At 41.9% G+C, this 20,149-nt stretch overlaps 1 protein-coding gene and 1 non-coding gene across 2 annotated transcripts in view; one reads left to right on the plus strand and one right to left on the minus strand.

The window, feature by feature from the left end:
* Nucleotides 1–20,149, minus strand: part of Clvs1 (clavesin 1) — a 190,330-nt gene that overhangs the window by 17,471 nt on the left and 152,710 nt on the right. The window contains exons 4-5 of the mRNA XM_021161296.3: nt 5,667–5,777; nt 432–667 (exon numbers count right to left, since the gene is read on the minus strand). Of these exons, the coding sequence (XP_021016955.1) occupies nt 432–667; nt 5,667–5,777 (347 nt within the window). The remainder of the gene's footprint in view (nt 1–431; nt 668–5,666; nt 5,778–20,149) is intronic.
* Nucleotides 2,532–2,672, plus strand: LOC115030978 (small nucleolar RNA SNORA48). The gene has a single exon (XR_003836571.1). It is a non-coding gene; the product is annotated as a small nucleolar RNA SNORA48 (small nucleolar RNA).

Raw genomic sequence — 20,149 nt, forward strand, 5'->3', positions numbered from 1 at the left:
CGACCCACTTTATAAGCATGCTCAAAGTCATTTTTGGTGTAGTTTCTAGAGGGACACCACCATGATCTTATTTATATTGATGACCCTAATGCCTTATGGTGCTGCAGCCAAAAAAAAAAAAAATGTGTCTTTGGTTCCAAAAAGATGAACAACAGGCATGTTCTCTCCACTGGATTATTTTGTCATCAGTGTCTCTCAAAGGCCTAGCGTGTCATCTGTATTTTCACAGACTCTTGCAGTTTAAGAGTCGGTTTGTAATCATGACATAAAGTTTGTCCCTTAAACTATGTAAAGGGGGGGTCAGCCAAGACCCATTTTCTGTAAACTCTAATTAAAATTATTTTATTCAGTTCTGTGCCCACAGAGTTTTCAACTCTTTAAGCCACAGTAAGATCTAACTAGAGCCTCTCATGCCTTCTGGCAGGCCTTACCTTTTCATGGGCTTGGGTGAGCACTCTCTCTCCAGGTTGGAGCAGGTGTGTTTCACATGCATGGCATTGTAGGAAGTGTGGGTATAGTCATTTTCATCGCTGTAGTCAGGGCCAAGTAATGTCCGGGCCCAAGTGCCCATGTCGTAAGGAGGAAGGGTTCCTCCAAATTCAGAGGGCAGAAACTCGGGGTGTATTAGCTGGTGAAGACTGTTTAGATTGTTTCCATGTAGGAAAATCTGGAAAGGAAAAAAATAACCAACACAAAAATTTAAAACATGACCAACTGTTTAATCTATTACACAATTTAGCAAAGACAAATTGGAAATGCCTCTGGTGGCCATGGTGTTCAAAGAGGCAATTATGTTGTGCCCACGGCTTAGTCATTATAAAAGGATATTTTATTGCTTAGAAAATGGGCTGCATTGATAGTCATTTTTTTAGAAATCAAATTTAAGAATAGATTTGACTTTGTTTGCCCACCATGCAGATTTGCACGTACAGTCATCTCCTACTTATTCCTACTAAGAATGGAACAGGGATACCAATTGCTTCAAAATTGTTTTGAGTACCCCCTCATCTCTCTGAGAACTCTGGTCCCCATAACCTCTCTAGTTACAACCATCTTCTCAGGCCCAACCAAGAACAACCTCTCACTGAAAAGATTCTGAGTCTTTGTCCATTCTGCTTCTCCTGCCTAACTCAGTCCCAGACTTTGCCCTTGCTGACTCTGCATGCTGTCCCTACTGTGAACTCTATACCTGATGCTTCTAGGTCTGTCCCAACTCATTCCGTTGGGTCTTCGGGAGAGTGAGATGATGCTGATATTTTACCCCCTAGTTACAGGATGGTGTGAGTGTATTAGGTAGATGCTCAATTAGTTCCTTCTCAGTGTAGAACCATGACCTGAGGATGTGTTGTAGGAAGTCCTTTGTAGCAGTTTTCCCTTCTCACCTACACAGAGCACTGATATCCAAGCAACTTTGTGTTTTCTGAGCACACAGTGTAGAATGATGCAAAGTGGCCAAAATGAGAAGGGGAAAAGCTTCACTTTTCTGCTATTTTTAGATAAATCCACAAACCATATGTAATAAGTAGATAATTGTCACGGACTACAATTTAGAAACTGACCTTGAGAGTTGATTTAAACTACATCTATAATAATGTCAGTTATTATACACATTGCAGGCGTAAAATAATTACATGCAATGCATAAGTTACACACAATTAACTATATGGAGTAAGTAAGTGGTACTCAAGTGGAACACCATCAATTACGCCTGGACATGCATGCCACAGCTGGCAATGATGAAATGTAAATATGAGTTTTAAAGTATCCATATTTGGATGTCAGCAACAAACTCCCACACTTTCTCCTGTGTTCACTGAGCCTGTACTGTAAACACCACCATAAAGATAGAAGTGGGAAGAAGGTAAGTGTGGAGCTTTTCTGGGCATTTCAGTGCCTGGGAAAGCAATGTGCACTTTTGACATTGCTATTGGACATGGCTGAAAGTTAATATAAAAAAAGATTTGTTGTGAATCAGCTAAGATCTTCTGGCTTCTATGAAACACACTCTAGAGTGGCTGCTGGAGTATCAGAAGCACACCAAGTCTTGCTCTGGTCTCTACTCTAAGCATCTATAATCACACAGCCCACAGAATCAGGCCTTAAAGGACAGGATGTGCTGCTGAAGTTGACTCTGTTCTGGGAACCCTCCTGATCCTGTAGTCCATTGGAGAGGAACACAGATGTAGAAGGCTGGACCCACTTGCCCTGGATTAGGAGCTCCAGAACCTCCCTGCTCTGTTTCATTGACTGTGTCTACTGTGGGAGGAATTCCCACCATCCCCTACTAGGTAGAAAATGCAAGCTCTGGGAAGTCTGAAGCCTTGTTGCAAACAATGTTGGGCATGTGGTTCCTGGTACTGTCCTGAGTAGACTATAGAATGTCTTGTAAGTCCCCTGCTTCTTGGTGCTGGCGATGTCCAGTTCTAAGTTCTGTCCTTGTTTGGGAACAGGAGCTTGTCCTTCTCCAATAGTCCATGATAATGTCCTCTAAAAACCAAGGTGTGTTCAAGGCTTAAGAATTAAGAATCCTCACCCCCTGGCAATGGGCAAAGGGATACCTTATTAGTGGTATTCTTATATCATACAGGGAGAGAGCCGAACACAGTCCCTTGTTCATCCTAGTTTGTTGCCTATTTTGGGAGCCAAAGCTATTTTATGCCTAGGACTCATAAAAACCAAACCATGGCAATCAAATCCAGGCAGCATAACATGAAGGAAGGAAGACAGACAGAGAACTGCACACTGCCATGCCATCTACAGACCTGCCCTCCAGTGCATGGCACTGATGGGCTATAAACTCCTGCTTGCTGACATGCCAGGCATCGTGGATGGAGGATGTCACCAGGGGCTTGCCTGCCATGTGGCCAGCATGCAGCTAGAGCCACCAAAGTGTGCAAGTATGTCATGGTCAGATGGGAGAGACAGAGAAGCTTGAGCGTTATAGAGAGAGATGGAACTGGAGACTCCAGGGTGGGGAGGAGTAGCCTGTTGTGAGTGGCGAGCCCTGCCACCTGGGATCATGCTGAGGTCACTGCCCAAGCTATGGCTGAGGGTGATGTCTGAGTCTGTGGCTAGGCTATGCAATGGCAGTAGTTGGTGTAGACATCTGGGGCTTATATTACCACAGAGAACTTGAGAATGTCACTGGTCAGGACAGCTGCTGAGGACTAGCTGGATGTCCAGGAGCTTTGCAGAACTGACACTGTCCCACATTGGATGCAGTGCTCACTGCTAGCAGCACCCAGAAGGAAGGTGGAGCTGGCCCTAATGGCAGGGGTATGGTTTTGGGTGTGGGTGAGTTATCCCTGAAGGCACAAGTATAGTAGAGCTGACTGTGCCATTTATCTGCCACTGGGTAGCATAGGCACACAGGTGACATATCCCCACCCCCTGTGCCTCACCACCTCTGGCAGCTGGGAAAGCTGGCTACAGGATGAGCTCTGGAGAGATAGCCCTGCTATAACACTTGGGAGAGCAGGCCCCGAACCTCCCCTGGACAGCACAGCAGAGCTGACCCTGGTGGTAGGGACACAGGTGAGCCAGTCCTGAGTGAGGACTGGGGTGGCACCTGGCTCTGCTGTTCCTCTGCTCAGAGGTGGTGGTAGTGGTGTGTGTGTGTGTGTGTGTGTGTGTGTGTGTGTGTGTGTTTCACCCCTCATCATTTGCAGCAGTCCAGAGAGCTGGCCCTGGGGTCATGAGAGCAGATAGTCTGCCCCTGTCCCTCATCAGATGTAGCACACAGTAGAGCTGCCCCTGGTGAAGATGGCACAGGTGAGCCAGCCTTCAAGGTAAGAGCTGGAAAGATCTGGCCCCATCACTTGATTTTCATAAAGTGGCATGGGTGTGGGGGTGATGCTTTACTCCTCCTGCCCCTTGCCACCTGTGATAATCAGAAGATCTGGATCCAAGGGAATGAGAGCAAGAGAGCTGACCCTGCCTCCTGCTGATGGTAGCATTGGGTGGTCTAGCCAGAGCTGTGCAGCTCTGCTATCACCCAGGCCCAGGTCCGGGTCTCAGAGATGGTTCATCCCAAATCCTCTATGAATGCTTGGGACTCGTGACAGGGCCAGTCCTGCTGATTCAAAGCTGCAGGATCTCCATGACACAGGGCAACGACAGGAAAACTGGAAGGAGTCCCAATAAGGATCCAATTGATGGCATCACAGAAGCCAGAGCTCTTGAACCAGAATAATGACTCATTGCAATGAGCATTTGCAAATGAAGAGTGGACAGAGGGGTAGACTGCAGGGCGCACTGTGACACGCTATAGCTTCCACCATGGGTGTTTTCTATGCTTCTTGGTTTTGCTGTTGTTTGATTGATTGATTGTGTGTGTGTGTCCATACAATTACATATCATCAGTCACATAACTATAGATATGATTGGGGTAATCATGTTGCTATGTATTCAGATATTAAATGGATGCACTGTGATCCTTAAACACATACAATGTTCACTTGTCAAGTATGTTTTAATAAAGCTGGTGGGGAAGAACGGTAAAGGGTAAAGAGCAGTAAAAGCCATCAAGTGTCTGGCATTGTGAATGGCACGAATGGCATTGTGAAGATGTTTTTATGCTGTCTCATTAAATTGCTCCAAAGAGTCTGTGGTATAGGGGTGAGTTTTCGCACGTAACAAACAAAAACAGTCAGATTCAGAGAGCTAATGGGCACATATTTCTCAGCTGTAGAGCATGCCATGCTATCCCTGCTCTGATGAAAGACGCTGGCTTCTCAAATGCTGACTAATGTCATTATTATATCAAGCTTTATTTTTAAGATTTTTGCATTCAACAAACAATGTTTTCAACCTTACAGATGATGGATCTGACAATTACCATGGTCTATGAGAGGAAAAAAAAAAGCATAAAGAACCAGTTTTCATGGTGCTGATACAGGGCGAAATGCTAACTGCTGACATAGTCCATGAAGAAGAAGTAGCAACTAGGTGAATGCTTATAATCCCAGAACTCCAGACACAGAGATAGGAGGACTAAGAATCCAAGCGTAGGCGATAGAGAGATGGCTGAGCACAAAAGAGGACTTGATGCTACTGCAGAAGACCCAGGTTCTACTGCCAGTACCCACATAGTAGCTCATAATTGTCTGTAACTCAGGTCTCATGGTATCTAATTCCTCTCTGGGTCATCATGTTCACTGTATGCTCGTGGCACATATCCATACATACATTCAGGCAAATCAATGATATACATAAAATAAAAATAAATAAATCTTTAAAAAAGAATTTGGGGCTAGTCTGCATTACATAATAAGATCTTCCCTCACCCTCCCCAAACAAACAAACAAACATATCCCACATAAAAAGCAAATCAAATAGGAGCAGGAAGTGGCTTCATAAACTATTTATATAGGCATTTATAGCAAAATTGGTATCTGGTATTTGTGTGCCTTCAAAGTTTCTTTTGGTTTGTCTGGTGCTCTGAAGAGAACCCATTCTACAGAATTATTGATTAAATACAAGTTATTTGCAAACTCCTGCTAAAGTACAAATGTTCAAAAGTTGCAAAACCATGGTAAAAGTTGCAAAACCATGGTAAAAGCAGGGGCTAAAAAGTGCACACACAGAACAGCACTGTAATTGTCACAGACACTCCGGGGACCCTCTCTCCCCCACTTAGAAGTGAAAAGACACTTCTTTTTCATTACCCGTTTTCTTGTCTTGTCTTTAAGGAATGGCTTGATGAGTGTGTACAGGGCGTGGATGTACCAGGGCTGGTTGACAAAATGGACGCCTCCAAAGCGAGCAGGAAAGCTGTCCTAGGAAAGAAATACAAAGCGTGAGAGAGCACATCAGTTACTGACTGACACTCTGGGTGACAGCCGCACCCAAGGGTCCTCTAGCAGAAGTCCCACTTCCAGGGAAAGAAAGGGCTCGGATGCCCAGCTCTTCGCCTGGTTACCTTCTCCTGCCTTCCTCTCTCATTCCTCCTCCTCCTCCACAGCCTAATGTGCGCAGTGGCCAGGCTAGTCTTCCCAAAGGGCAGTGACTGACTTATCGAGGTGCACAGAAGTACGTGGAACCCAGACCATTAGAAGTCAGAATTTTTCATGGCATTGTATAACCACGCTTCAATTCCTGATGGTTCTGAGTCCAGCTCTCAGTTTCTGCTCTCCCTCCATTTTCTCTCAATAATATTGTACCAATTTGACAATAGCCCAGAACTTGAACTTGCCAGGTAAGTTTCACAAAGAAAGGGCTGCACAAGGACCCCAAAGAATCTAAGATGAGGTTCTCTCAGAGACCCTGGTCTGGCAACCTGGGCTGTTGGTCACTTTCTGGAGCTACCTGTCCACTCCACCCTGGATGCAACCCCTCAGGAAAAGATAATGTTGTGTGAGGGCTGGTTGACCACCCTGACAGATCAAGAGCCCCTTCCTCTGCAGAGTTCGCAAATATCAGGCTGAAAAGGCATTTTTAAAACGGCTCTTAGTTTGGAATCCAGGCCAGAGCAGGAGCCTGTGACTCCTAAGCTAGTACGTCCCACGGGGAGGGATCTTGGCGAAGAAGTCTTGAAGTGTGGTTTCAGCAGATTGGATTTGTCTCGTCTGATGGGATTTAAAAGGGGAAACACCTAAGTGCTATTTGTGCTGCCATGCTTGCTGTCAGTGAGGTTTATTGCAACAAACATCTTGTAAAATGTTAGCAAGAGAAGAAGGGCAGCTAAGCACTCTCCGTGGGTGTATGAAATGCCTCGCCTGGCTCACTTTTAGTATAATAACAAACAAAGAGGGCTATTAACTTTCCCCAGAATGCTCCGTGTCTTCAGGATGCCTCTGCATCTGCCACAAGGTGACCTAGATTCAATGAAAGTATATGGAACTGAACTTAAAGGCTGACATTTGAAAATCTTAAAAATAACTTTTACTTCTACCTAGACATTTTACAAAATAGGAAATAATGAAATATTTTGAGGGCTAAACTAGAGAAGTTCAGTTTATTTATTCACTTTCTTTAATCGGGATTTGTAAAATCCCAATGGAACCACCACTGAATAAAGGGATTGGATAAGTATTTGCCATGAGTGATTTTCTCCAAACATGGCATGGCTGTTGCCCTCTTGAATTCTCCACAGATGTGATTAACAAAGGAGATCTCGTGTAGATTCATTTTTCTCCTGTGAAGTAGAGTGAGAGGGGCATAGGAAACTGTACTACAGGGAGGCCTGGCTGCCACTCAGTGCTCAGTAAGGCTCAGTGAGGGTAGTTCCCTTCACTATAGAACAGCCAATCTTCTCTCCTGCATGTGTGAGCATGTTCTCACGCACACTCGTCAAGCTAGACTTGGGTAAGATTGTTTCTTGGAAATGTCTGGGGAGAATGGACGCTTGTCTCACAGGAAGTTCATGAACAGTGGTTGGTGGTCTTACTCCACTTACTTTGATTTCAGAAAGATCCAAGCTGTGAATAAGGTGTGTGTGTGTGTGTGTGTGTGTGTGTGTGTGTGTGTGTGTGTGTGTGTGTGAATTGGGGTTTTGCTTGTACTAAGCTTTGAACACAGGGCCTTGCTCAGGCTAGGCAAACTCTATGTGAACAAGCTACTCCCTCGCCAATGCTGTCCTTTTATGTCTAGTCCAAGGGCTAGCAATGTTTTTGGTTCCTGAAAAACAAGAAACTGTCCCTCCAAGCTCTTCCTTTCTAAGAAGGGCTACACCTCAGGTTCCTTCTTTATGGTCCTTTTGATCTCCTCTTCAGAGACATAGCTTACATGATGAATGTGAGTTGAGAGGTGATAGAAAAAGAACGAGAATAGAGCATTTATTTATAAAAACCAAACTTTACTCTGTGAGTGTGTGTGTGTGTGTTTTACTGTAACTAATAAGAATATTTATATTTCTTCTGGTAGTCTTTTGCATTCTATATTTTTAAGTTACTAAATTGGAAGAAAATGCTAAAATGTACTTGAGAGACAGTAGGAAAATCATAATGACAATATTAACTTTTCAAAATACCTGGAGACATTTAGTTTTTGCCTACAAAACCTCAATCATCAAAGACATCAAAAAACGGCCTCTGTCTATACCAAGGGAGGTTGAAAAGAAGCGTTCTCTCTCAGCTACTGTAAGTGCTAATGTGACTCAGAGTCATGTATGTGCCTGCGAGACGGTGCAGGCTTTTACTGCCCTCACACAAACCAGCTAGTGAAAACATGCAAACATAACCACACGGACCCAAGCCTTGAAATTTTTGAGCTTGGGTTCAAGTAGAAACGGCCATTTTTCTTCAGGTCCCTCCCATAACGTGTAAATAGGAGGTCTTCCTGTTTGGTGAATGCCATATACAAATGTTCTCAGTAGAGACTGGCTGTGCATTATCTGTAGGGTGAGGCACAGAAAGAGAATGTTAAAATGAAGACACCCATTGCTGCAGTTTGAATCTGAAATGTGTTCCATGGTCTCATGTTTTGACCCCCGATTCTCTCAGGTCACAGGGATGTTTTGGAGGGTTGTGGAATTGTGAATAGAATATTAGGGGAGGGCCTTAGAAGAATACAGACCAGCCTCACTTCTGCTTTGGAAGATGATATCTAAATCTGTCAATCTTTGGCTACCACGCTCCAACCTGATCCAACCCCTAAGCCTTGAGTGTTTTCTCTGAACCTGTTAGTGAAATGAATTCCTCCTTCCATGATGTTCTGGCAGGATTTCTGTCGCAACACTGTAATGACGAGGAAATGACAAATATGACGCTTTCAGTTAGCCCCTGCCTGTGTGGCCCTCTTGGCTGATCACATTAGCCAACTGTACACTTAGGCATCTCCCACAATCCTCAGGGATTTTTGTGGAGGTGCATGCCTAGAACAGATCTCAAGTGGGTTAGCCTTGGTTCAATTAGTCCATTCATTGCCTATCATCATTTAGCATGTACTTCTGTGTGTCCATTATATCAAACACTGGGCTGCATTATGTAAACTGTCCTTGCCTTAAAAGTGAGTTGCCAAAGTCTGTTTGCCTCCTATAACTTCAGTATTACCTGTTTCCCTTACCACGTTAGCAAAGGCAGCCTAAACTGTCAGCCTAGTGAAGCTAAAACTAAATAAGAAGCATTTGGGCATGGGGCATGCTGTAAAATTCCCGGAGATTCAGAACCTTCATTGCCATGGTCAGCAACTCCATCACCAATGCCTAGGATGTAGATGATGATAATCTCTATGGAGACCATCTGGAGAGTCAGGTCTTCCCCCAAACTTGCATCAAACATGATGGCTCCTTTTCATTCCCCACTGGGAACTTCTATTTATATATTTATAAAATATTCCACCCAACAGGAGAATACATTTTCTTTACACATTTGCATGGGGAATACACCAAGAGAGAGCAACTCAGGCCAGAAAAAAAAATCTAAACTAAAGTTAAATAAATGTAGTCACAAAGCCATATTCAAAACTGAAAAGGGACTCAAACCAACAAAACAAAACAAAAACAAGAACAATAACAAAAAAAAAAAACAGAAAAATCTCAAAGAATTGGAAGAAAACCACAAGATTCTAAACAATGTATACAAGGATCAAAGGATGTCTCAGGGGAAAAAAAAATAAAAATATGTGTCACTGAATGAAAATGAAAACACAGCCCATCAAAATACACAGGATACAGCTAGCCTACTGCTCATGGAGAGATCTGCCAAACTGAACGTGTGTTGAACAAAAGAAGAGGGGCTTCAAATCAATAATGTGAAGCCTACTGGAGTTTGGAGACGAAAACAAAGCCACAGCCAGGAAAGGAAACAACAAAAACAAGAACAGAAATCAATGGTGTTTAAAATGGAAAAATGGCCAAGAAAATCAATGAAACCAGGACTTGGTTCACTGAGAAGGTATATAAAACTATTCAGCCTTTTATCAAGACTGACAAAGAGGGATATAACAAAATACCAATGTCAGCAACAAAACTGTGTCTGTCGCACAGCTTCAAAAGGAGAGTCAGGGGACAGAAATACAGTCCCACATGGGGATGTGGCAACTTAGAGGACAGGAATCACTCTTGAATTTCCAAGTTGCCACAGCTCATCAGGAAACAGGTAATTCGAATAGCCCTCCAATTACTAAGGAAATTAAAATTGTCAAAAAATATTCTTTAGGCATATGTGGTCTCATGTTTTTAAAAATCCAATTCCATATGTTTTCTTTCAGAAAATAAAAGGGACATCCCAATTCACTCATGAATATGTCAAGATTACACAAGAATGACGCTAACAAATCAAACCACCATCCACTATTTAAACTATTCATCCTGAGTGCAAATGAAAAATTCTTCATAGTACATTGGTAAGTGGGACTTAGCAATTTATGCAAAGAACTACATACATTATGACTAAATAGGATTTACTCTACCCTACAAGTCTGGCACAATTTCAAACTCAGTCATAATTTTACTAACATCTTCTAGCTTTTATATCTGGTACTTTGGCGTATGGGGTCTTCCTGTCCAGAGAGGGGATGTTGCAGTTAAGAGAAGGCAAATGAGGAACTTGGGAGCTGTCTTCTCACAGGTGGATGGGTCACCCCATCTCGACCACATGTCGACTGACCTCTTTCTCAGGCCCTTCAACTCTGCTGCTGGTCTTTGCACATAGCAGTCCAGGTTCAGAACCAAGTCTGCTGGACTGGTGAAGCCCCCACACCGGGGAGTCCTTGAAACTATTCTAACTAACTAATCTTAAGCCACTTTAGGCTCCTTTCTCTTCCTTAATCATTCTTTACTATGAAAAACGCATCCTGTGTCTAAGCCTTCTGTCATTTTTAGAAAACAAAAGTGTCTATATTCAAGAGGTAGGACCAGATAAAGAAACTAGACTTGACTAGTAGACTTAACTCAAAATCATGATCCATACAACATCGGAAACAGAGGACTAGTATATAGAATACACACACACTCACACACACACACACACACATACACACTCACTGAAACACATTAGTACTAGAAAAACACAAATATATAACCCAATAAGTACATGTATAAAAGACTTGAAGGAACACTCTACTAAAGAAAACATACAGATGTCAAATAAGCACAAGAGACATGTTCTACACCATTAATCATGAGCAAACTGCACCAGAGCACCACAGTCCAAACCTGTCAGAATGGAGTTAAAACTAATGACCACTTTGGGGGCTAACAAGCTGTCCCAATGATGAGACAGCTTGCTGCACAAGCATAAGAACTCATGTTCAAGTGAGCGGCACCCACATAAAATGTCACATAGAGCTGTACATGATCCTGTAAACTTGGTAGTGTGGAGGGCAGAGACAGGAGAATTGCTGATGTTACTGGCCTGTGGTTCTACTCAAAGAGCTTCAGATTCAGGGAGAGACCCTGCCTCAAGGAATAACATAGACTGTGACAGAACAAGGCATTTAATATCTTCTTCTAGCCTTTTCATGTAGGCAAGTAGTCATTCACAGATGTGTACATATATGCACACATATATCATACATACAGCAAACCACCACACCATATACATGTAAATTATATATATATATATATATATATATATATATATATATATATATATCCAATTCTCAATGCTGATAAAGATCAAGAGGTATGAATTTAGTCATTTATTAATAGGGAATAGAAAAATTTGCCAATTTTCAGAATCACTTGTTATATCACCAACCAAATATTTTATAATAATTTAGTCCAGAGAAACTAAGACTTATTTCCACAAAAAAGCCTGATATGTGCCTAGAAGCCTTATTTGTGGTAGTCAGAGTGAACACAACCAACACAAATAAGTGACTCAACTATTGTGTCCGTACCATGGGACACCAATCACCAACAAAAGGTAAAATTAGTACTATATGCAATAACCCAAGTTGCTCAGGTGTGTGTGTGTGTGTGTGTGTGTGTGTGTGTGTGTGTGTGTGTGTGTGTGTTAAACATGGTGGTGTACATCTTTAATCCAAGCATTTAGGAGGCAATATATGTAGGCAACATATGTGAGTTCAAGGCCAGCTTAGTCTGCACAGTGTTCGCCTGAGTTATATAGTGAAACTCTTGTCTCAAAAAAAATTCTCTGAAGTTATATACTGCAGGATTCTATTTTTGTGGTATTATTGAAATGTAAAACTTAAGAGGTGGATAGAGGGCTAGGGGTAGTAGTGGCTTGGAAAAGGGAACTTGAATAGTCCTTATGGTAATGGGATGCCCTAATAATTTTAACTACAAAAGAAAGATGGTTGTTTCTGCCTGCATAGAATATTAACAATGAACAAAGTCCAAGTAAAGCCCTGATTCCAGGGTCTTGTATTTTCCCTGGGCATCATAGATGGAGTTCAGTGGTCCTTGCCCTCTCTTAGTGTGCCCACCATTTTTAATGGTCACACTGGCCACACTTTACTTCCACACTGGCATCGTTGTTCAAATGTCACTTAGCTGCCTTGCTGTGTGTTTGATCAAAATTTAGGGGCACCACAGTATAGGCCAAAGCATTTCGTTTCTCTTTCACCGATGATCAAATATTGTTGTTCCTTATGGCTGTGAGTTACCTTTGCTGGTGGACAGTGTAGCACTTACAGGAGCTGTTAGTAAGATTTGTAAGGCCTGTAGGCTAAGGTACTTTACAACATGATTCAGAAACACATCTAAGCCCCAGAATCACTCAGCCTTGGGAAGCCTAGGGAGCTACACTCTCTAGCTCTCAGCTGCCTGAGTCTCTTCCTCATGCTTTCATAGCAAAACTATTAACAGGACTACTAAAATTCAGAAAACTGACAACTCACCTCATTGCTTAAGATGCCACTAGAATATAAATGTAAAACAGAGAGGGACCCCACTGAAGTCCTCTGACTACGGTCTCCTTCCTTTTGTAGAAATCAGGCCCAAGTGTCTTCTGGGCCTGATCTTCATTCATGTGGTTGCACATATGGAGTTCTACAGGCACAGCAAGGACACAGCCTGCACTTAGATTTCATTTATTCCCCTCATGCATGCCCTACCAATGACATCTATTTCTCACTTGAAAGCAGGAGGAGAAAAACCTCTTTAGCAATGTAAATTGGCTTCATTGATGCAACGGAGCCTGTAGATATGCCATATTGCATGATGATGGATTTCTATCATGCCACATAGCAATCATTAGTGTAGAAATAACTATGCATGTGCTTGCAAAGAAACGAAGAACTCATGCAAAACCTGTGCATGAGAGTAATCTGCATATCACTAGTCAGTGTGAGAGAGCAGACAACCTGCTCAGCAGGAAGAATGCGGGCAATGATGTATCTGACCACAAAGTGTGGCTGGTCTCAGGTTCTTCTGGGGGGCAGTGCTAACCTCCAAGTAGCTCTATCAACTCAGTGTTGTCTTGGATTCCAAGGGGAAAAGGCTATTTCTGTATACTGAGATCAGTATGTGTTACAGGTAGTTTCTTCTACGTCTGAATAAAAAATGTCTCTCCCAATGAGCAAAACTTCCCTCTGCCAAACAAGTTAGGCCAGCTGATGAAGTTTAGGTTACAACTTAACATACCTGGACCTTCATTTTTCAATTGCTTGTGGATCTCCAGTTTAGGAAGAAATGTTAAAGTCCCTTACAAAGGCAAAGGTAGAAGGTTCAGGGTATACCACAGACATCCCTTTAGTAAGACCAACACTGTCCAGGAAGAACCAGAAGTGACAGTGCCTTCTGTGAAGGGAAGATATGGCCTTGGGCTCAGAGGCCATGCTTTTCAGGTGCTCTCCGGTGAGGAGAATTTAAACAGTCAATAACTAAACATAAAGATAGGAGGATGTTCATGTCCTGCTATAGCCAAATTAAAAAAAAAAAAGTGCCTTATATAAATGACCCAGCCAGGCCAGGCATGGTGGTGCACACCTACAATCCTAGCATTTACGAGACAAAAGCAGGAGGATTACATGGTCAGCCTGAGCTATAGAGAAAAAGTTGGAATCCAAAATTTGAAATATTCTGATTGCAGTAACATGAAATTTCAAAGTTATTTTGATTTGCATTTTAATTGTTAAACATGATAAGCATTTTAAATATATTTGATTGCAGTCAGTTCTGATACTTCTATTAGCTAGATTTCCATTACACATTAACTATGAGATCCATAGCCAATTTCTAAATGGCCCATTTGTTTTCTTGAATCTCTCTTAAGTTCTTTATGCATAATGGATATTAATTATGTTGGATGTATAGCTGTTAAAGGTCCTCTTTCATATAACAAATGGGTTTCCTTCTAGCTTCACTATTTCCCAGGCTGAACAGATGCTTTTTAGTTTTGTGAGGTCCCAGTTGTCAGTTGCTGGCCTTTATTCCTACACAAATGGAATCTTGTTCCGAAGGTCCTTTTCTGCACCTTTATCTTGTAGGGTAATGACTGCTTTCTTTCTTTCTTTCTTTCTTTCTTTCTTTCTTTCTTTCTTTCTTTCTTTCTTTCTTTCTTTTTTTTTTTTTTTTTTTTTTTTTGTTTTTTTGAGACAGGGTTTCTCTGTATAGCCCTGGCTGTCCTGGAACTCACTCTGTAGACCAGGCTGGCCTTGAACTCAGAAATCCACCTGCCTCTGCCTCCCAAGTGCTGGGATTAAAGGCGTGCGCCACCTGAGGCCCGGCTTTCTTTCTTAAAGCAGATTTAGTATTTCAGGATTGGCGTGAACAAGTTAGAGTTATTTTTTGCAGGGTAATACTTATGGGTCTAATTTCATTCTTCACCATATGGACACCCAGTTTTCCCAACAAAATTTATTGAAGATGCTATCTTTTCTTTAAACTTTATGCTTTTGACTGCTTCCCCAAATATCGGGTGTTTGTAGTTGCACATACTATTTGGTCTGTCAGTTCTGTTCAGGGTGTGTTTTTGTGTCAGTACCACACTGTTTTTATTACTACAGTTTTATAATATATCTTGAAATGTGAAATAGTAGTCCCTTCAGCATTCTTTTCTGATTCCATATTTAAAGATGTTTTTTTTTTCTATTTCTGTGACCAATGTGGTGATTTTTATTGGGATTATTGTGAATCTGTAAAATGCTTTTGGTGGAATGGTCACAGCTAGACTTATTGCAGTTAGGAAAAACGATACTAGTTTTGTGAAGTGGTAATAGTAGGCTCTTCCACAAGATTCATAATCCCACAAGCCCCGGACAGTTGCTTAGGTTTCCGTTCCTAGGCCTTAAATCCAATTAGACAATGTTTAGTTTTTACCAATATATAATTTCTGCTATTACACAGTTAGGGACATTTTGTCATGCTGGTCTTTGTTGTAGTTCATGTGTATCATGGCTGGCTTCAGGTATTGATCGCTTCTCTTCACTGGCAACTTTAATAACACCTTCAAGTACTAGGAAAGTTACTCCTCAGGAAGGAGGATTTCAGATCAGAGCCAGCTCAAACTGTAAAGTCCTCTGTCTAAAATGCATGGTGTCTTCAGCAATAAGGACTTACCTTCGCCTTCTGGGAGACAACAAAGGGCAATAGTGGTGACCTATATTGGTTTGGAGTCTCCTAGACTCCTCCAACCAACAACCTGGAAGAAGGATTCTCATGCCTAACACTGTGGCTTCTGCCAGATACTCTATGGTTCTTGTGAAAAGAATATAATCAGCCATTGAAAAATATGTATACACATTTATTTTTATATTTATTATTTATCCCTCCTCCATGCCTCTCCTTCTGTCTTTACCTCCTTCCTTCTTTTCAGTTAAGTTCCCTCCCTTCTCCTATTTTCTCCTTATCACTGGTATCCTGCTATTTCCTCTCCACCATTCTCTACCTCTCACTTTCTTGGTTTCTCTCATTACTCCAGGCTATGAACTACACTTGAAAATTTGGTGCTAGGAGCCACAGACAAGAGGGTATATGTGGTGTTGTCCTTCAGGGTTGAGTTAGTTCACCCAATAGAGTTTCATCCATTTGCCAGCAGTAGTTATGATATCATGTTTCCTACCACATTTTCATGATCCATTCATCTGTTGAAAGACCTTCGGGTTGTTTTCATTTCTTAGCTATTGTAAATAGGGCTGTAGTGAACATGACTGAGGAAGTGTCTATGAAGTAAAATGTCCAATCATTCAGGCCTATGCCAAGGAGCTGTATAGCTGGACCATAGAGTAGATTTATTAATGATAGTTCTTAAACTCTTTAACCTCCCTTGTATCCCTGCAGTGGAAAAGAAAGGATACTGTGAAAAGTGAACCTGTTTAGAAAGGTTCTTTAGAGCAACTCCCATGTATGCTGTCTGGAAATCAGCAGTTCAATTCACAAGTCAGCGGCGGCAGCTCGATCCACTCACAAACACTTCACAGATACATCAGCAGTCCAGTTTGACAGAGTCAGGATAGCAATAGTCATGGAGCAGCCGAGGTGGGACCTAGCAGGGACAGCCAGGCCTCAGCCTCAGCATGAGTCAACACGAGGGACGCAGAGGAACGCCAGGAATGAGAGGTTATTAGCTGTGCCTCTCTCAGCAAAGTGAAGACCAGTGAAGACTCGAGACCAACAAGCATTGCACAGCAAGCTGTACCAGCAAGCCAAGCTCAGGCCCTGTCACAGTCCAGTGAGTCCTTTTTATATGCCAGCAAACATCATGTGTCCTTCATGGGTCTTGTCTCAGCATGTGTTTTGCCTCAGCACATATGCCTGACTCAGAAGGCATCGCCCTGCCAATCAGCTGAGTTTGCAGAAATGGTAAGAAACTGCTGCACAGTACCAGAAGTATTTCAGTGCATTTCTCTCTATGAAGTCCCAACAAACACAGCTCAACTACGCACTGTAAGGTGGACTAATACACGTGAGTCGTTAGCAACGACTCATTCATCATGTGTCCTTTCATGTGCTTGTTTTAGCAGAACAATCCTTTCACATGTGTCCACTTCAGGAAAACACTCCTTCATATGTTTGCCCAGAAAAACACCACCCAACACAACTGACGTTCCAAAGAATCCTTAGTTTCCAGTTCAGTTGTCCACATTATTTTTAGAGTGGCTGCAATCACACAAACAATGAATGAGGGCTCCACATCCAGCATTTTTGTTACTTGTTTTGTTGGTCTTAGCCCTTCTGAGTGGGGTAAGGCCCGGGGATCTTTACGGAAGAGGGCCTGAAAGATTGTGAGAGTCAGGGGAGAGGAAATCCTGCTGTATTATGCCTTCTAGAATGACAGGGAAGCAACTCCTGTGATACCTCATCAGTATGAGTGACTAAATTATACCTGAACAATGATAGCACCAATGGACATGCTAACATGGAAGAGGGAAATCTCATGGGTCCCTACACCTATTCAAAGAATACAGGTACATAATTATGCCAAGAAAGGAATGTGACCCTAATTTGTTATCCAGTAACAAGTAGTCAGCCTTAAAATCACACACACACACACACACACAGATAATTGTAATATATAATATAATAGTATATAATATTAACATGTTAATATTATATATTAATATGGAATATATATTATATAATATATTAAACATACTCAACAGGTTGTATTTATATGTGTGTACATTCATGTATATAATATATAATATGTTCTATGTATGAATATATAACAATAATAATTAGGAAAATAACATGAATTTTGAGAGGGAGGGCAGATAAGGAGAGTTGGAGAGATGGGTAAGTGATATAATTTATTTTTATTACAAAAATTAAACTAGATGAGGTAAAAAGCAAATAAGAATTTAAAGTAGAATCCTACATATTCAGTTATATTTTCCTCTATAATCATAAAATACAGCTAAACACTATAGCCATCAAGGAGATAAACAAAGCTTATGTGAAGAACAAAAGCATGTGCCTGTATTTGACAGTCTTTAGGACCTAATTAGCCAGTTGGAACTCCTACATTTTACTTCCATCATTTTCCCAAGAGCACACTGACAATATTATACTGATGGAAAAATGAGGAGCAAGATGAAGAAATAAAATGAGAGAAGAAAGAATAACTGAGAAAAAAACATGAGTTGATGTGTCTGTGTTGAATTTTCAGTAAGGTAGGAGAAAACTGACTGTAAATTTAGAGACTGTCTTGATGACACCTGCCTTGTGTCTGAGGGACATCATTTAGTACAGGAAAACCAATGCTGTCTTATTGATCTGCAGGCAAGATGTTCATGTGGTGCAATAATGGCACAGCTGTTATGGGAAAAGGAAACACGTTCTGATTGGATTTGAGGCCTCATCACAGGAAGGAACTGTATACCTGGTACTGTAACCCTGGTTGGGCAAAAGCTAGCTCTAGGGTTGGACCTGCTACTGTTGTTTTGCATGCTGTCAAGTTGCCTTCTAAATATTTAGCTTTTGCTCATAGACTTTTGGCTGCTTTCAGTCTTGGTCTAGAAGCTTCACTTTGCAGTGGGTAAAGGTCAATGCAGAGGTACATAACTGGTCAAAATTCTGAGGACGAGACAGAGTGTTCAGTCCAAACAGGATATCCGTATCAATTGCTTCCTTTATTTCTTACTTAATAAAGCTCCACATAGGAGAGCTACCTACTTTGCTAGCTCTGCCAATCTCACTGATGGCCAGACAAGATGACCAGAGAGGTGACCTCTGCTAGGACTCGGAGAGAAGGGACACAATATAAGTCCATCCACCTAATCATTCTGCATCAGCAGAACTGAACCCAAGCACTGGAAACTTAATTTGCTATAAAGATCACGTCCAGCTTTTCAAACCACACTGACCCGAAGGAGGGGTTATATTTGACTATTAGATAGCAAATACATTATGGTTATTACACAATACTTCATCTTCATTCAAGTTTCCCCAAGGACCTGTAAGTGGTAAATAGATGATTGCTGCTCGTTATTTAAAAGCCAATTCGCAGAAAAACCCAGCTCCCTTCGAATGGCTGCTTCACAGAGGAAATCGATGCCAGCAGAGACAACTTGCTTTATGTGATTCACCCTGCCAGTTAGTGCTTAAGCTCCCAAGTCCTGATGCCCCTGTGAGAAGGGAGCTCGGCAGAAAGATCACAGAGGTCATCCAGTCTAAGACATTTGCAAATGCTGGATTTCTAATCAGTGACTTGTCCTTTTGGTCTGTATATAATTTTGTAACCAGCAAGTCCAGGAATACTTCAATCATAATAGATACAACTTAAAGAGGAAACACAGAAAATGGTACTAGTTAGTAGTGAATTATTCGTGGGCTGGGAAGATGGCTCAGTGGGTAAAGTGCCCACTGCACAGGAATGGAAGCCGTTGCTTGGATCTACAGGGCCCATGTAAAAGCTGGTCAGTAGGGTTCACATGTGTAATCCCATGTGAAGGAAGGCACAGATAGAGAAATAGGTGGAAATCTGAGGCTCTCTGGCCAGTCTAGACCAAACAGTGAGATCTGGGTTCAGTGGGGAATCTTACCCAGAAGACAAGGTGAAAGTTCTAGAGGAAGACAACTGATATCAACTTCTGGCCTCAATCTGTGCACAGAGGGATAACTGCACCCGCATACACCTATGAATACACACACACAAGTACACACACACACACACACACACACACACCTGTGCATAAGAATTATTTGAATCATGTGAGTCAAACAAATGTATTAATAAGTTATATTCCACCTCATCTATGATATATATGTGAAAAATGGAGTTGGTGTCATTTTAAGAGCAAGATGACAACACTAACAGAACCTATAGGGATATGTGCTGGCAACTGGGACCTGGGTCCACTCAGAAGAGACAGTAGGGTTCAGCAGACCCAGTGCCAACACCCCCACTAAGACAAGAGTCGCTATCACGTTTGCATTGTGAGATGTGAATTGTCAGATGGCTCAGCACACAATAGATATATTGTATTATATTACAATATAGTAGCAATATATTCCGTTTTTGCAGCCTCCATGTGACTTTGCTATTTTGTTGGGTGTTGAAACATATATATGTGCTGAAGGCAGATGCCAGTAAATGACTTGAGAGGAATTTTATTCCCTCTTCTTTAGAAAGGTGTCATGGCTGGAACAGATATTAATTACTCCCCTGAAATCGTTCAGTACATTGAGGGAATGTATTAAATCCCCTGGAGCTCACAAGCAGCTAGACGTCAATCTACGCTGTTTAAAACGGTATCTCATTCATCCCTTCTTTCTGGTCATCAGTCTGCAGTTGTGAGTCGGGGCCTAAACTAATGCCTGACAACCCCATTGTCCAGAGAAGACTCTGACTGTTATCTCACT

Source organism: Mus caroli, unplaced genomic scaffold (genome assembly GCF_978045245.1).
Source record: "Mus caroli unplaced genomic scaffold, Mus_caroli_1 scaffold_6, whole genome shotgun sequence".
NCBI classification, from domain to species: Eukaryota; Metazoa; Chordata; class Mammalia; order Rodentia; family Muridae; genus Mus; species Mus caroli.